The 17,207-nt window shown below is 34.0% G+C and overlaps 2 protein-coding genes across 2 annotated transcripts; both read right to left on the reverse strand.

Annotated features, from left to right (window-relative positions):
• Nucleotides 1–3,764: 3,764 nt before the first annotated feature.
• LOC18039578 lies at nucleotides 3,765–6,212 on the reverse strand. The gene is made up of 3 exons (XM_006429492.2): nucleotides 5,435–6,212; nucleotides 4,496–4,820; nucleotides 3,765–4,205 (listed from the first exon to the last, which is right to left on the reverse strand). Exons 1-3 carry the CDS (start codon nucleotides 5,941–5,943, stop codon nucleotides 3,993–3,995), a joined length of 1,047 nt encoding a protein of 348 aa, XP_006429555.1. The 5' UTR covers nucleotides 5,944–6,212; the 3' UTR covers nucleotides 3,765–3,992.
• Nucleotides 6,213–6,408: 196 nt separating this feature from the next.
• Nucleotides 6,409–10,152, reverse strand: LOC18039579 (probable serine/threonine-protein kinase WNK5). The gene is made up of 7 exons (XM_006429493.2): nucleotides 9,345–10,152; nucleotides 8,535–8,800; nucleotides 8,216–8,439; nucleotides 7,969–8,126; nucleotides 7,554–7,878; nucleotides 7,119–7,463; nucleotides 6,409–7,044 (listed from the first exon to the last, which is right to left on the reverse strand). Exons 1-7 carry the CDS (start codon nucleotides 9,441–9,443, stop codon nucleotides 6,614–6,616), a joined length of 1,848 nt encoding a protein of 615 aa, XP_006429556.1. The 5' UTR covers nucleotides 9,444–10,152; the 3' UTR covers nucleotides 6,409–6,613.
• Between the last annotated feature and the right edge of the window lie 7,055 nt (nucleotides 10,153–17,207).

Here is a 17,207-nt window from a genome sequence, read left to right on the forward strand (position 1 = left end):
TTAATCTAGCTCTAGCTAGCTACTCTGCCTGTTAGCTAGCTTGTCGTGAGGCTTTTTTTCGTTGATAAAGGGGTTGCAGTGATCCGCAGAGGCTATAGTTCTTGTCATTTGCTAGCCGCCTACCAAACACCAGTTGTTCAAGTTCAACATTAGTTTACTGAGTGTACCAACCACTGAGTTTGATTTCCAAGTAGATCCCCAAACCGTGTTACAGTTTTAAAAATTCAGATTTTCAAGTAGTTTATTGATTGTAATACCGGTACATTGTTTCATAATAATAAGTCATGCTCAGTGCATACGTCCTTATTTTTTAAAGTGTGAACTTAACCCTTTATATAATGTAAAAGCCTTAACTCATCCCTCACATTGATGGAAAAAATCATTTTTGATGCAATTAAAATCCTTCACATCGATGTAAAAGGGAGAATAAAGTGCAGCGTTCACATTTGAGCATTTTATGTCATATAATATTTATGAATTTAGATCTAATGCTTTGATTGTAAACTATTACATTTTATATACTACTTCAAAAATAAATTAATTAATACATCTTTAGTGTATGTGTTAGTACTTTACCATATGTCTTTTATTGTCCACATTTTGGCATGTAATTGTCACTTAATTATCTCAAGAGATCATTCTCACCAAATGTCAACACTTAAGAGAAATGTGACATGACTCGATTTGAAATATTTAGATGTAAAATTCGGTGAATAATTATAAAAGATTTAATTATTTTGTCCGTATAAGTCCTTTTTGTCCCCTTTGAATATATGTCTTAAGAAGGTTATAACGACGAAATGTGTGATAAGTGTGTTGAAGATAAGTCTTAATTCATATTTTGTAAAATTGAGAATGTCTAACATAGAATAAAATCAATTCTTATTTTATCTTAATAAATAATGTCAACATTATTGTTTCGTCTCAATAAATCAGAAGAAGACACATTCTTTGTTTCAAAAAAAAAAAATCAGATTTAGTGATAGAGGTATAAAAGTTTTTTGTCAAGACTTGAAGCTCAACCCCATACCCGTCAAGACCAATTTCAACGCATCTGAGTTGAAGTTCAGCTTGAAAATATGTAAATCACCCAACTAATGAAGTGTTGTGATAAAAAAAAAAAATGGTTGAGAAAGAAAGAAAGAAAGAAAGAAAAAAGAAGGGGGGGTGGAAAGTGCACGAGGGGGAAGGGAGACAAAAATCTTAGGGAATCTTAAGAAGGAGAGCGAGAGCATTGTCATTGTGTGCACGGGTGGCTCTGCCTCTGCCTTCATGTTAATGCAATTGTAGTAGTTTTTGACTTGCGATTTGCTTCCTCTTACGTCATGTGCAGTTGTCTCCATTTCTAATTTTGTTACTGTTTGTATGCATTATGCCTATGTCGTATTCATAAACGCCTTGTCCCCCATCAGATGCCAAAGCTAAAAGAAGGTTGCTTTTATTATTCTTATTTATTTTGGACCATAACTTCTATCACTCACGCACAATTATTAAATTACGCGAGCAATCCGTGCATGGGAATTCGTCGGTGTCACTTTTGAGGCTCAATCCCGTCCCATTCTCTACCTTTGACTCTTTGCATTGCTTGCCCGTTAATTTTTTCCCGGCCCCCACTCCCCGTTTATTTATTTATTTCTTTATTTTTGGGCAATTTGTTAGAAATATGAAAGAACAATCATTGGAGTACCGCAAACATCTAATTACCTAATAGCCCGTTTGTTGCGATGCAGCTACCCGACGCTTATAAAATTTTTCTTCTTTTATGGGGCATGGGACAGCTGCTTGTGGCAGCGCAGCCGCCCCCAAACGGGGCCTAAACTAAATCAAAGTATCCGTATTGTATACATGAAACGCCCCCCTTTGAATCGCTAACTTTATAACTCCCCTAATTTATCTCATATCCATATTTCAGCTTTAGAATTGGAGATATTAATTATAATTAACACACAGACAATGTTTTTAGGAAAAAAAAAAAAAAAGAAACTTAAAGGTCAAATCACAATCCGTTTTACCCTCAAATTTGTAAACGTGGAGGCTGAAAAACCGTAACATTTGGGGAACGAGCAGCGTAAATGCGAAACAAATCAACAATAAATAAAGGTGGTAGAGGAACACGTGTGATTGTCTGGTCATTTTCTTCAAAGATGGGATTTGAAAGCATGCCATACTCATATAAGTTTGGCTACTTAATTGCCAATCAATTATCCGAGACTTTTCCCATGGTTAGTAGAATCAATTAATTAATTAATTAATTAAATTACAGTTGTTTTTGATATGTTAGCACGTGGGGCAGGCAATGGATGTGATTGCAATGTGACTGGCAAAATCTAACGGGGTTGTTTTCATGAGATTTTTTGTTTGGCCCACCATAGTACAAGGTACTTAACATAATTTGCGTCCATGCATTTAAGCGCTAATATATGATGAATCTTATGCTGTTCTTTCATTAGATTATGCTGGGCCTTTCAAGTGTGACATCTCAACTAAACACATCTGATTTTCTCTTAAGTAGTAAAAATAGAAACCGACAGTTAAAATTAGATAACAATCTTGTCAGACACCTAATAAGCTTGTAATCAACGGAATTATCAATTTGAGAAATCTTCAGAGGGAAGGGAATTAATTGTTGAGGGATGCTGGATTCAACAGATCCTTACTGTAGCTTTGAACCTGACTTATAACAATAAAATTTTACCTAATTAAATGATTGATATTTGTGGTGGTATTGTCCTCAATCGGTATAGAGTAGGCAATTAGTCTCTGCCCTTGCCCCAAAAAGATAACAAAAAAAGAAAGAAAAAACATATAAAACAAGCCAGTTAGTAGGCCTTCTATTTCAAACATAGGCTTTTGAATCACAAGGTCTTTAGTTCAAGCCATTGACTAGCATAACATTACAAATTTATAGAATTGTAACTGAATAAATAAACCTCTTATATATAGTTATTCCTTTGTCTTTCAATTTAATATATATATATATATATATATATATAAAGGACCTCAAATTCTGAGATGTTGAATTTAGTGAGAGTTGAGTTTGTTTGTTTCAGGAGTTTGATACTGCCCGAAGCCCAGTGTTTTGCCAGTCTCAAATGGGCTAAGCAGAACAAAGCAGTTTAGGCCAGTTACAGGAAGCCCATATATCTGAATAACTCTAGCCCACTGCGGCACTGCCCACAGATTGTTTGCTGGAATTAAAATGAAGAAAACCCCTCACATTGTTTAACCAGCGGTTAAGGTTAGTTTTATATATATATATTTTCATTTTAATTAGAAGCAAGTCAATTTTTTTCGCTAGATTACGAAATAAAGGAGAGGATTTTAGTCCTTGTTTATCATGCAACATAAATGAAATAACAACCTTACGTTATCCACTGTTAATGGTTGGATATTTAAATTCAATAAGTAAAATCTTTTGAAGTGATATGAAAGATTTACATTCGGATGTCGCTTGTAAAAAAACAGAAAAAGGATTTTTTTTACATTTATGTAATTCTTTTTCTTAAACGAACAATACTCAAATAGCTTGTGTGAGTGCTAGTATCTTCACCCACAAAAATTAGCATATCTAGTTGTGTGATTAAGGAAACAACTCAAATGGAATATATTGTAATGTGCAATGCAACACAAATATATGAAAATAACGCGACTGAAATAAAAAAGCAATGCAACCGCTTTATTCCAATCAGAGAACAGTACATGATTTCTTTATTTACATTCAATTAATATATATAAAAAAAAAGAAAGAAAAAAAATGTGTATAACCAACCCTTTTCAAAATTAACCAAACACTCTCGAAACCATTGGTCACCAACTTTACAGCAAATTAGCAGATCTTTGGAGAAGAACAAACAATTGAAAAGATTCAGGATCCCAATCAAGCATACCAAAATAGAAGCATTATCAAATGAAACACTGAGATGGCACTCTGAATGCAAGAATATGTGCCTAATCCATTCAATCATGGATCCATATATACCTAATTCATTCAATCATGACCATAGAAACTTGAAAATATGATATAGGACACCAATGACGAGCCCAATCAGAATCTGATCGACTATGGAGATTTTCTTTTGGGTTTTGCTAAAACTTTGTTTTAAATTTAGAGATGAACACTTGAGCTCCAAGGAGTAAGAAGCTTTAAGGTCTGGAGGATGGATCATTTCCCCATAAACACTTTTGAACTCTCCCATACTCCATTCCTGCCATCACAGGTACCAAAATTTTGTTAAACCCGATAGCCTTACATTCACGGAAAATCATTCATACAATTGCAAAATGTCAAGATGAAATCATCAGCTGTCAAAGTATAATCAGAAGGTTAGTTGGGTAAACAGTAATTGCCAATGCGAAGTGAAAATTAGTGTGCTTTCCAACGATGACAATGAGTACACGCTTTCAAACTTAAGCAGAAGCATGGCAGTACATATGCAAATACTAATTCTATTGCTGCTAAAAAACTTGGTCCAGAAAGACAAATGAAGCAAGTTACCTCAAGCTGCTTTCCCACTGTGACAACGATCACATCTGGACCTGCATTGAAAGAGAAAGGGGATTGTGTTGTTTCCACCCAATATTTACATTGCCTGAAGGGTAGGTTGAGGCTTAGAACTTGATTACACGAATGGTTGTGATGTCTCTCACTGGGTGAAGGACTTTGTTCACTCATAATATTATTGTGGTTGTATCTGTATATGCTTAGAACAGACTGCTCCTGGCACATTTTCCCAAGTTGCCTACCCAACTGTTGTACAAAAACTTGACCCAATAGTTGGGCAATGGCATCAAGTTTACTTGCAACATCCTCTACCTTCTCACTGCAAATTGATAATAAAAATTGATTATATTAGAGTTCATAATGCATGAACACACACACATTGGGAATAATTGGACCAACTGCATGGCAATGAGAGTAATCAAGAGCCTTTCTTTGAGTAGAGAAAGGCAGATGGGAAGCATGTTTACATGAATTTCAATATAGAGAATCGCTCGTTATTAAGTGTAAATAATGATTTGTAAAAAATAATTTCTTAGTAAAAACAGATATATATATATATATATATATATATACACACAGTAACCAAACACTTCAATGATCGTGCTTTTAAACTAAAGTAGAAGCATTGCCGTTACAGACATACCCTAGTTGTCAACTTTACTTCAGAATCAAATAACTAACTAATTTGGAAAATCATTTGTGTTATTAACATTGTAATATCAACTTACCGAGTACTTACTCTTCCTTGATATAACATGTATGCTTAAATAAATTTTATATAAAAAAAAAAATTATTATTCGTAACTCGGCCCATAATTTTATGTAACGGTGACAGCTAGTAGTATTCATGAACTCAGTTTAAGGGGTACCCCACTAGACCCGAAGTTCAATAAGATTTTATTAATTTCATCAAAAGTAAGTTCCGAAATTTACCTAAAACTCCGAAACAATTCGGGTCCGATATATTCCCGAGCCCACTCCATTCTTTCCTTGCCAGAACGAACCCACACAATCTCCTCCTTATTGTCATTTCGCCTCCCGATGTCTCGCCGATATCCCGTGTCTCTCTCCTCCAGAATTCCGAAGACTCGCTCGGTTTCTCTCACCAATGCACGTAACTCCTCCGCCGAAATGCCGTGACATCTAATCCTAAACGCGCCAAATTCACGAGCCGATTTCATAACCCGATCCAGCCAGTAATTCTCTCCCAACACGAGTGATCGCAGGTTGATTTCTTCGGGAACTCGCTGGCTGTGCGGTTCTCGCAATGCTAGCTCCGGAACCTGCAGCGATTTTTCTAGGAACTCGGCTAAGATCTGATTGGCTGCCGAGCGCGATCCTGCGGCTCTCGGAATCGGAGACGGGGGCGCCGACGGGGTGGGCGAAGGAGGCGGCGCCGCGATGTTTAAACTACTCTGGGAGCGCATCATATTCATGGCCATCGACTGATGATTATGACCGGGTTGATTAATCGGAAAAGCACTTTTTTTTTTTCACGGAAGTGCTTTTTATGGGTTGGAATGAGAACGCGAAATGCAAAACGGAAGGGCCCGGTGGTGGGGGGAACGCACGTTTGGCTTAGTAGGCACGTCTTCTTTCTTTGTTTTTGCAGTGAGTTCATGCATAATAATCATTCTACTGCTCACGGAAGTTTGCCACGTGGCGGAGACCAATTCCACTTCAGATTTTGCCACGTAAGATGGGCTCATACCGGCAGAGTCTTTTGGGTAAGTTTATTTATTTATTGAAAAATAATAATAACATAATCGATTTGTTTTTTGATGAAATCCTTTTAAAGCATACATCAAAGTATATCCGGATTTTCCATTACAGAAGGAAAAAGGGAAAAAGGAAGATCCATATCCGAAATTTAGATTTAAAAAAAAGAAGATCCTTCCTCATTATGATAATTGCAAATCAAGCCCACCATTTTATTTTATTTATATCAACTGGAAACGGGGTCGTTCCTATTATTGCAACAGACCGAGATTTTCACAGCTCACAAGGTTCAGTAGTTTTTAATTTTACACAACAAAAGCATTCATTAAACACACCAGAAAGCAAAAACAATTTTTACAATATCATCATTGTGGAATCTGCTTCAAATTTTCGTCATGATCTGGAAACGGGGCATCTTCCGTAAGCGGCACAATTAGCTGGCTCATGAAACCCAATGTTCTCAACAGCACCAACCGTCTTAAACAGTCGCCTCTTGTGGATTTCCTCCACCAGTGACCTGTGCAACAACTGGCTCCGTACATCCACCAGTGACCGAATCCTGGATAATTTCCTGTGGTTATTACTGTTTGACCTACAAGCTTTCCGGGAATTTACATCTTCACTATTGCAGCGGTCATTGTTCATAGCAGCTTCAGGGCAGAATCTTGTAGATTTTTGAGTTGCCCTTGCAATGCAGAGTGGCTCTCCTGCTCTGTGGCTGAACTCAGAATCATCTTCATTGCCTGAGTGGTAATCCCAGCTTGAGTACTTGAAAGAACTAACAGAACCATTGGAACTCGCATCATCATTGCCCAACAAGTCTTCTGCATTAACCAAGATCATTAATTAGCGGGGGTTCTGGTTGGTTCAACAGATGTCTCGGGTTTATAAAACATACCTTGTTGAAGCCAACTGGGAGGAGAATTCGCATTGTTTGTGAAGAAAGCTGGGAGAGAAGCGTGCGACGAGGAATGGGAAGAGTTAGAGTAGAAAGGGTGGTAGATTCCATCGTCGTCATTGTCATCATCTTCATCTTCATAGCTAAAGCTGTGTTGATGACAGAATTGAGGAGAGCCACATTCCTTCCAATTCGGGACCAAAGAAGATATTTCTTGCTCTATCATTTCAGCAATTTCAAGTGGTTCCCAATCAGTAATCTCCAATTCTTTCACCATCTCCAAGGCAACTTCAGTTGCAGTATCATTGAAAATGTCAAAGGGGAAGTATATGTTTCTAGCTTGACCTGTGTAATATAGAAATTAAACGGTGTTCTTTTAACAGTCTGAAAATTTTATTGGAGTAAACAATTCAGTGAAGAAGCTCAATAATTTACCATCTTTGTCTGTAATCTGTACTTTCAGGAAAATTGTATCATCTTCAGGATTCATTGTGCCTGTTATGGTCATATCAGTACTCTTCCTTCGATCAGAATCAACCGCAAACTTTGGCACTAGCTCCATCACTGCTCCATTAGGATTTAAATTTTGAAAACTTGGGACTTGTGGGATAAGCAAGGGCTCCCCTGCATCAGAAGCTAGAAACGGGTCGAGCAAGAGCTCTTTAGCTGGTAACCTTTTTGAAACATTCTCCAAACATTTCCCCACAAAACGCCGTGCCTCTGCATCTTGAATTCTGTGGAATGCTCCTGGCAATTTCCCCTGACGATGACACAATTATTGCCATCAATCATACAGATTCATCAGATTCCTGTGGTGCCACAATTGTGAATGCACAAGAATAAAGCTTACCGAAGTCACTTTCTTGTAAATTTGTGCAGGATTGGAGCACTCGCTATATGGGTACTCGGATGTAAGCATCTCTAACACACACATGCCAAAGGAGTAAATATCAACTAGCTCATTATAATCCTCTTCGTACAATTCGGGGGCCATGAATTCAGGGGTGCCTAATGTTCGTACCAAACATTTGTCAGACATATTGTTAAGGTTATTAGATCAAAATTACTTAGCTTTGAGAGGGCATATTGAGAGTTGCCTATAACACTGTGAGCTTGCTGAGAGCCGCGGAGAATAGCTGCTAGGCCTAGATCTCCAATTTTGATTTGCCCAAGATGGCCATTGACGAAAATGTTATCACATTTGAGGTCTCTGTGTATCACTGGAGGGTCATGGCCGTGCAGATAAGCAATTCCTCGCAGAATTTGTCGTGCCCAGTTCTTAACCGCACGAATATCCACTCGCGTGTACTTTTTCCTGTACCTGTTTCATGTTCATAACGTTCAGACGCGTCAGCTGCTGTGCTTTCAAAATTGAGCAAAAGCATATAACTGTAATGAAAGGGTCTTTGTAATTACTCTCTAAGGGTGCCAGAGGTGAACATTTCAGTGATGAAATTGAAGGTTCTTCGATCAACATCAATCCAAGACGCGTAGAATCGAATGATGGAGTCATGATTGAGGTTCTTGAGAAGATGAACTTCACAATAGAGCCTCTGCAATTCCTCCGGTGAACGGAAGACCTCGTTAAGCTTCACTTGATTCCACGCCACTTCTATTGCCAAGACCTCATCAAATGCCTTATACACAGTCTTCATAGCTCCTTTGCCTAGAATTTCTCTGAACTGTCATACAAAATAATCATCGAATAAAAAATTGATTAGCAACATGAAGAAAATTAAAAAAGTGCCTCTTCAGTCTTAGGGAGGGACGGAGTTAATTAGATTGCAAAAGTGTTGCCCCAGCCAAGTGCCAAGAAAATAATCTAATTAAAATAAACATCTCCTACATGAAATCATGAAAAAAGAAAAAAATTTGTAGCAATTCAAAGTCAATAAATTTAATTTTTTCCAATTTGCAACGAAGAGTTGACCTGGGGAATCGACCGAGAACAAAAAAGAAAAAGGTAGAGCAATATCAAAATTTCCACAGGGCTCATTTTACAGGACTATGGCAGTTCAATCTTCTTCTACTTGAAAGTGATTCCTTAATCAAACTTTTCAGCTGCATCATGCACGAGTCAAAACGTTGCAGAGAATAATACAAAGAAAGTGTTTTCCAAAACATGATCGTAAAATAATATCTGACTCTGCTACAATTATTTTTAAAAGCAAATTTTCCAAATAAAATCATCCATCAAATAAGAAGAAAAAAAAGGGAAAAACTTACACGTCCGTAGCGACCAGAAGGATCAGTTTCGACGTATCCAAGCGGAGCCTTGGCACCATCAACACATCCTGCTGAACGAGTACTCTTGTTCTTATACATGGCTGAGAATAATCAAGCACCCGCACCCTCAAGCCAAATTTTCTAAGCTTAATTTTATTAGTTATTTGAATATATATATATATGTATTATTTATTTCTAATATATGTATATATGAAATTTAAAAGCAATAACACAGAAGCGAGAGCTATTGTATGCTAGATGATCCGCGGCTTTCCTTCGTGATTTTCATAAGAAAATACTCCAAATAATAGCCAAAAAAGCCTAGAGTAATCCACACTAAGCATAATCCATGCCATCTCTACTACCGCACGTGAAAACTCGTAGTTTTTGGAAATCATCTGTCTCAAAAATATTACACAAATTGAATATAAAAAAAGGATATATCCAAGATCTTTTTTTTTTTTTTTTTTTAAGAAACAGAATAAAAGCTATTGAAGGAATATTTTGTGTCAGCACACAGAACAACTTTTTGGTGTGTAAATCTTTGTGAGAGAGAATTAATGCTCGAAATATAAGGTGGTGAAATGAAGGGGGCTTATAATTGTTATTCTGAATTTGAAGAACCTATGGCTACGCTTTGAAAGCGCCATTTGTGGATACGAGAGCAACCCAGATAAGGAAAAGACTCTGAGATATTGAGAATCTAAGGAAAATTCTATCCTTTTGATATAGATTTTGAGAGATAAGACACAGGAGCTTGAACAGAATGTGTGAAGAGACAACCGAATAGCTCTAGAATAGAAAGTTTCTTTGAAAAAGGAATTATATGGTGGTTGGTCAATTTTTTTTTTTTTGTTGGGGGGGGGGGGGGGGGGGGTTACTGGCGGTCCCCAAGATTATGAATGTGACGGCGGTAATTGACGCAGTCCAAAAATGAAATAATAATTTATTACATAGGATTTTAACGTGGGTGCGGTTGTTGGTAATCGTAAAAATATTTTTTTTAAATTCACCTGCTAATAATAATTTATAATATTAAACTATTTTTTAATAAATTACTCATAGATCCTACTTCGAAAAAATGTTAATAAAGATAAATAATTAGTATTTTTAAAATTAAATAATTAGAATTTTATAATTTATATATACCCAATTCATCATTTACGGAAGAAATTTAAGAATAAAATCAAAAGTACCATGTCAGGAATAAAATAAGTAAATAATGCTACGGTGTATATGTATTTATTTAAAAAAATACTATGTAAATAGTGATTTTATCAAATTAATAAATTTAATTACACATGTCATGAATCCATCAATTTCACAAAAATTTTCAACTTAAACAAAAAATGATGGTTCTTATTGAGACATACACAAAGACATCTCAGAGAAAGAAGAAAATTTATTTGAACTTTTTCAGAAATCAAAAGTTAAAAGGATTGATTACTGTAATGTATGATCTGTGAAGAATTTTTTTTCTGAAATTTAAGTGATTTTAGCTTTTTTATTTTTCTTTTTAAAGCTTTCATTTATTGAAAGTATCAAGAATAATTATGACGGAAAAAGAAAATTTGATGTTTAATTGCAGATGATGACATGTTTGGATTGGGAAAAAAATATGATGGAAGGAGGATAAACTATGATTGCTGCAAAAGAACAATTAGGAGCGTGGCGAGAAAAATATAAAGTAAATTAATAATTGTTTAATTAGGATTAATTAAGATATTAAGAGAAGTTTATAAAATAAAATTAAAATTTTTTTCTAATGGGTGTATAGTGAAATTTTTTGGATTTAAATAACCTCACCTTTTAATAAATGTGAGTTGTTAACAGAGTAGTAATATTTAACATCTCATTTATTTCATTAACCACACTTTTCAATTAATCTCATTTATTTCTAAAATTACTCTAATAAAATCTTTTTCTAATAAATTTAGTTTAATTCCACAAATTTCTATTCACTTATCCTTCTCACCAACTGAATTAAAATCTCACATCTCTCCACAAAGCTCCTCCAAATTCGGCTTGAAAGTTATGTTTCATTTTAAGTTAAAATGATTGTGGACTTACCATGCTACAAAACAAAAGAGAAAAGAAAAATATTGTTTTATTTTTTTACTTTTGGAAAACTTGTTCATTAATGGTTCTATTTTTCACTTTAATTTCATATCAATCAAAACCCGCAGTGGGAACAAAACTTGTACCATATGAAGTTTGTTGACTCGGGAAACTGAACCAAAAATTGAAAAATAAGAATTTCATAGCGGAATTGAGGGTAAAATTATGTTGTAATCGTGAAAAATTATGTTAATTTAATGTAATTGTGCAACTGTGGATCCAACGGCTGAAAACAACTATAGTATTATATCACAGTTGCAACATAACTAAACCCCTGAATTGATACTTCTGTGTGAGAAATTGTTTGGGCTGTTTTTCCTTGGAAACAAGTCTTTTCATTTCTTTCAAAATTGAATTGTTGCTAATTAATGAACGTATTGTGAGTGAAAGCCTCGCATCTAGGTCATAAACAACGACGGGACTAACAACACCTTCAATTGCTGCAACTGCTGGCAATGTCATGGTGGCTGAAATGATGTTACAGAAATACACATATTTGAATGGATTTGCAATTTGGTTGGATACTTGTCATAGCGATTGAGAGGTTGATCAATCTGAGAGAAGGTGTGTTTTGAGAGCGAAAAGACAAAGTAAAAAAAGCAAGTTTTCTTAAATTCTAAATTTTACTTTTTTTTTATTAGGAGTACTTTAAAAAATCAATAAAAGTTAATTGAAAAATGGGGATTAGTATTCAGTATCTCATATATTTTAAGCAATCATATTACTTGCGTTATTGTTTAAATTGAAATGAATTGAAATTGGTAAAGAGTTGGTTAGCGATGCTCGAGCATGTACTTGTTTTGAGTGCTTATTTATTTTCAATTGGTATATATAACTTAGAATACGGGTCAAAATATGGTTTGGGCCCTGATGTGCCTTGAACTTATACTAAATGTAGTTAATATCAATTTGATAAATTGAGGGGGTTAAATATTATTATTTTGGTTAATCTTGCTAAATGTGAGTCTAACCTTTTGTTGTGTGAATTGAATTATAGGATTGGCTAAACAGAAAGTTCAGCAACCCGGACTTTCATTCGAAGCATAATTAGTTCATGGCAGTGACTACAGTGGAGTTGTTCTACTATGGAGCATTGATGAAGAATGTCGGATCGTTAACAGTAAACACAAATTTAATATTTTTCTCTATAATTGTATGATTATCATTAGTATTTCAGTAGTTATTATTAAACTTTGTTACCCCAGCATCTTTACGATTAAAATAAAACTGTTTAAAAATTATTTATTGTCATAATCTCAAACACCAAGTTCTCGCTTAAATCAATTAGAAAGAGGTTGAAACAATTAGTGGATAAGAGAGCTGCTTAGATGTCAAATTATTGATGACGCCCAAAATTGCTTAGTTCATTGGTTGGGATATTTTCACTCAAATCCTCAATATTTATGTTTACTTTATTTTAAATAGAATCTTTGAAGAAATAGCCAAAACTGTCTTTGTCATTCTTGGTGACAGATTGATTGATCAAGGGACTCAAATGATAAGCTAAGTTTTGAACTATAGGAGATTTAAGTGTCCGTTTCTTTAAACCGCGTGCCTTAAATGAAATAAATAGAAAATATGGGAACCCTAACGAAAACAAATCACCTTTGATAGTTGACGAGGATATTAGTGTGTGGTGATCCAGTGAGCAAAGCAAAAGCAAAAGGACACGCACACACCGAATGCCGAATGCCGAATGCCGATTGCCGAATTGTCAAAGCATTTTCATCGGCAGCCATCTGTCCCATTGATTAATAATAATTATCCACCAAATACATTGTATGATTTCTCGAAGTCGCACGTCACGCAGAGTAAACAATAATCATTTCTTTCTTCCTTCCTGTTCAATAATTTTGCAAGTAATTGTCTTCAAATTTGTCTTCGCAATTAAATTTGGAAAAGTCGTGTTTTAAAGAAATAGAAAGTAATAGCGACAATTTATTGTTATCTTTTTTTTTAAAAAAAAAAAAATTATTCCTGTTTAAATTTGTGTGTCTTAATACAAATTAAATCTCATCTACACTTACGTGATCGGAATTTAAACATCAAATCTTTTGAATCACTCCAATAATTTTGTTAGTTAAACCTATAAGCATTGAACATTTGAATACATATACATATGATAGCAATAGTTGTTAAAAAAAAAATTTACTAACATTTTGTGCTTGAAAAATGCTTGTAATAAAAATATCATCGAGTATAAATTGTGACCATATTAAGATTGAGAGGATTTTGGTTTATGTAATTTATTAGAGAAAAAAATGTTGAGGATAACTCTTCTTTAACGACTCTAATGCAATTTTAGGCAACCAATTCAGTTGTTCTTTTTTTCTTAAAAAAAATAAAAAAAAAAATGTGGCACTAATTCTCGCATACTAAGGTACTTGGTGTCTGGGTCATGAGTATTGCGCTGACAAAAGAACAACCTTTCTCTTTCACTTTTCCCATTTGATTAGAATTGTGGACTTTTTGGAAAAATCCCCACATTTTATTTATTCTTTTCTTCTCAGATCTGTCTGTAGCCGAGTTATTTTTAAATAGATGAATATCAATTTTTTTTTTCTGTCACATTCTAAGATTTATTAATGAAGAGTTGACAATGTCTGCCAATTACCCCTCCCATTAGATCATATATGTGTATTAATATGCATAGTCCTGGCTATCATATTAATTAATTCTATTAAAATAGTGATAATGATAAAAGAATACAATTAAAGAGAGGTATTTTAGTTTTATGCTGCATTTAAGCTCCAGGAATTATCCATCTGCCGCCCTTGTTGTTGATGGACGCCACGTTCAAGATTCTTGGGTAAGCATTACGTACAAAGTTTGTAACCATAAGACAATCAATATAGCCCTAACATCTGCGAACTTTATGCAACGTGTTCATTCTTTTTTTTCTTTTTTCTTTTTCCTTTTTAATTTGCTCTTTTGGAAACTTTTTTTTTTTTTTGGGTCTTTGATCCAAAACATTAGCTAATTACAAAGTCTCATACTTTTCACACACAAATATATATATATACACACTTGATGAAACTGATAAAAAATATGAATTAACTTTTTTTTAAAGATGAGGCAGCCTTATAAAAAACAAAAAAAAATTATTAGCCAGCAATACAAATAAAAAAGTAACGCAAGATAAAGAATAAAAAAAGAGAATATATTATAAAGTGATTTTACTAATTTCAATTGCGTGTGTACAAAACAAAAAAATGAGCTCTCTTTTTATAATTACATAATCACTCCATGAAATTAATGAAAAATTATGGATCATAATTCTTTATGAGATAGTGGGAGTTATAGAGAAGTTAAAGATTGCTAATTGGAGATAGTGAGGAGACTAAGAGATATATGTTATGAACATTTACATTTATTTTAATAAATTCATAACATTCTCCATTGGATGTTCATTATAAAGAATATCCATCGTTAAAATCTTTACATAATTGTTATTATGTAATAACAATCAAATTAATTATGAGAAGATGAAAAACTAAATTTAAAAAAAAATTCTCTATTTATTAGATAATAGATAATTTACAAAAATGAGAAATGGTGATGCCACGTCACCTTCTCAAATCCCAACTTTATATATATACTAGGAAATAGAATCGTGCTTCGCGCAGCTTAAAAGGTAAATTCCACATAAATAATTTTAATATGATTTTAATCAAATTATTCTTTCATCAAATTTAACTACCCTCTATTTTTTAATAATTTACTCATAATACTTCTTTCTCTCTCTCAATAATAATGATATAAAAAGTAGTATAATATTATTTGAAGAAGGTGAAGCCACTTCTCAACATTGAAAATTAAGAATAATAATCTTGTTTAAAGAATAAGAATCTCATTTTTAAGAGCCTTTTAAAACTCTTAAAGCGGTACCAAAAGTTTGAATGAAAGTGTCATCCTCTCTCTTCAATATTAAACAATGAGAAGTGTTGTTTCCTTTGAAAAATCTTAGTTGGAGCCTTTAAGATAATATTATATTGTTATTTTTTTAAATCTTATTATTATAAAACAGAAATAAGTGCTATGATTGCTATTGTCTTGATGGAAGAAATTTATTTTTTATTTGAAGAGGTTTTTGAAAGAGTGTTTACCTTTTCACTCTTCTATTTGCCACATAAATAAATAAATAAGCATTTAAAAAATAAAATTATTAGAGTAATACTCTTATTAACGTGACTCTTCAAATAAAAAGATTTAGAATGTTTTGTTCTAACTCAAATATTTTACCACTAAAACCATCTGTTCGGTGCTGAGTATGTTTCCAAGAGTCAAGCTACCATTCTTTTCCAAGTTGAAATTACACCGTGATTTTCTCCAATTGTGTTTTCCCAACTTTATTTGACCTGAAGAGTGAAAAATTTCTTCCCAATGGGGGAGCTCGGAAACATTAAGATTCGCAAAATCTATGAGCAACTTGTCCTAATAATCATATGGCCCGTCATTAATTACATTGGGTTTCATTTTTCTTCCGATAGTCGTGTAATGATAATACGCAGGACACTTGGGAAAGAGTGGCACACAAGTTACTCATGCTCTCTTGAGTCTTGCCATTCGATGTTTGACTTCTTAAAGCACCAACGTCAGTCAAGTCCCAGAAAGAAGAGCCTGCAATGGATTCTTAATTTTTAAATGCGTAATAATACTAATAATAATAAGGTGAGTTATGTTCTTATCTAATTCTAGGAGAAAGAAAAGCTTGCAATGGATTCTTCATCACAACGGTAACTTTTGCTTCTCAGTCAAATCAACCTCATCACCATCCACGGCCTTCCACTTAAAATTCCAAACCAAATTAGCCACAAAATACTCCAAATGAAGCATAGCCAAACCAAAACCGGGGCAGATTCTCCTGCCAGCTCCAAATGGCATCATCTTAATTTCCCTACTCCCCGTTATGTCAAAATCTCGATCATGATCATTCAAAAACCTCTCGGGCTGAAATCCCATTGGATCCTCCCAAACTTTCGGATCCCAATCCATGTCGGCCGCCATGAAATTCACACTCTCGTCCTTTGGTATCACATACTTATCATCAAGCACGAAATCCTCTGTCATAGCATGGTGATGTCACATCACCTCCTCTAATCCCAACTTTATATATATATAGATTTGAAGAAGCCAAAAGACACTTAACAAAAAGTTGCATAATTAAATATGAGATTATGACATTAAAATTAGGCCCTAGTGCCATTGTTGAGGGAAGATGAAAGAACCTCTCTTCCTATGTTAATTAATTCATGTATTTTAAGCCACTAAAGTTTAATTGCTAGCATAATAAAATAAATGAATGTTTCAAAAGACTTATAATTAATTATTATTAATGGTTACATATTGTTGGAGTTAAATAGAAAGAGGAAGAAATATGTACAAAGAATATCCACCAATATTTTAGATATTTTAGATAATAGAGAATATAAAAAGATGAGGTTGAGGGAAGATGAAAGAACCTCTCTTCCTATGTTAATTAGGTGATGTATTTTAAGGCACTAAAGTTTAATTGATAGCATAATAAATTTTGAAGAAGCCAAAAGACACTCAACAAAAGGTTGCATAATTAAATATGGGATTATGGCATTAAAATTAGGCCTTAGTGGCATTGTTGAGGGAAAATGAAAGAACCTCTCTTTCTATGTTAATTAATTCATGTATTTTATGCCACTAAAGTTTAATTGCTACCATAATAAAATAAATAAATGTTTCAAAAGACTTATAATTAATTATTATTAATGA

Source organism: Citrus clementina, unplaced genomic scaffold, assembly GCF_000493195.1.
Source record: "Citrus clementina cultivar Clemenules unplaced genomic scaffold, Citrus_clementina_v1.0 scaffold_6, whole genome shotgun sequence".
Taxonomy (NCBI): Eukaryota; Viridiplantae; Streptophyta; class Magnoliopsida; order Sapindales; family Rutaceae; genus Citrus; species Citrus x clementina.

Excerpts from the sequence above, each read along its gene's own strand:
- LOC18039578 (XM_006429492.2), bottom strand. The coding sequence starts at position 5,943 with ATGGCCATGAATATGATGCGCTCCCAGAGTAGTTTAAACATCGCGGCG. Across the intron at positions 4,821-5,434 it reads GAATTGTTTCGGAGTTTTAG|TGAGAAGGTAGAGGATGTTG; the intron begins GTAAATTTCGGA and ends ATCAATTTGCAG. Across the intron at positions 4,206-4,495 it reads CAGTGGGAAAGCAGCTTGAG|GAATGGAGTATGGGAGAGTT; the intron begins GTAACTTGCTTC and ends CTGTGATGGCAG.
- LOC18039579 (XM_006429493.2), bottom strand. The coding sequence starts at position 9,443 with ATGTATAAGAACAAGAGTACTCGTTCAGCAGGATGTGTTGATGGTGCC. Across the intron at positions 7,464-7,553 it reads ACAGATTACAGACAAAGATG|GTCAAGCTAGAAACATATAC; the intron begins GTAAATTATTGA and ends TATATTACACAG. Across the intron at positions 7,045-7,118 it reads TCCCAGTTGGCTTCAACAAG|AAGACTTGTTGGGCAATGAT; the intron begins GTATGTTTTATA and ends TGGTTAATGCAG.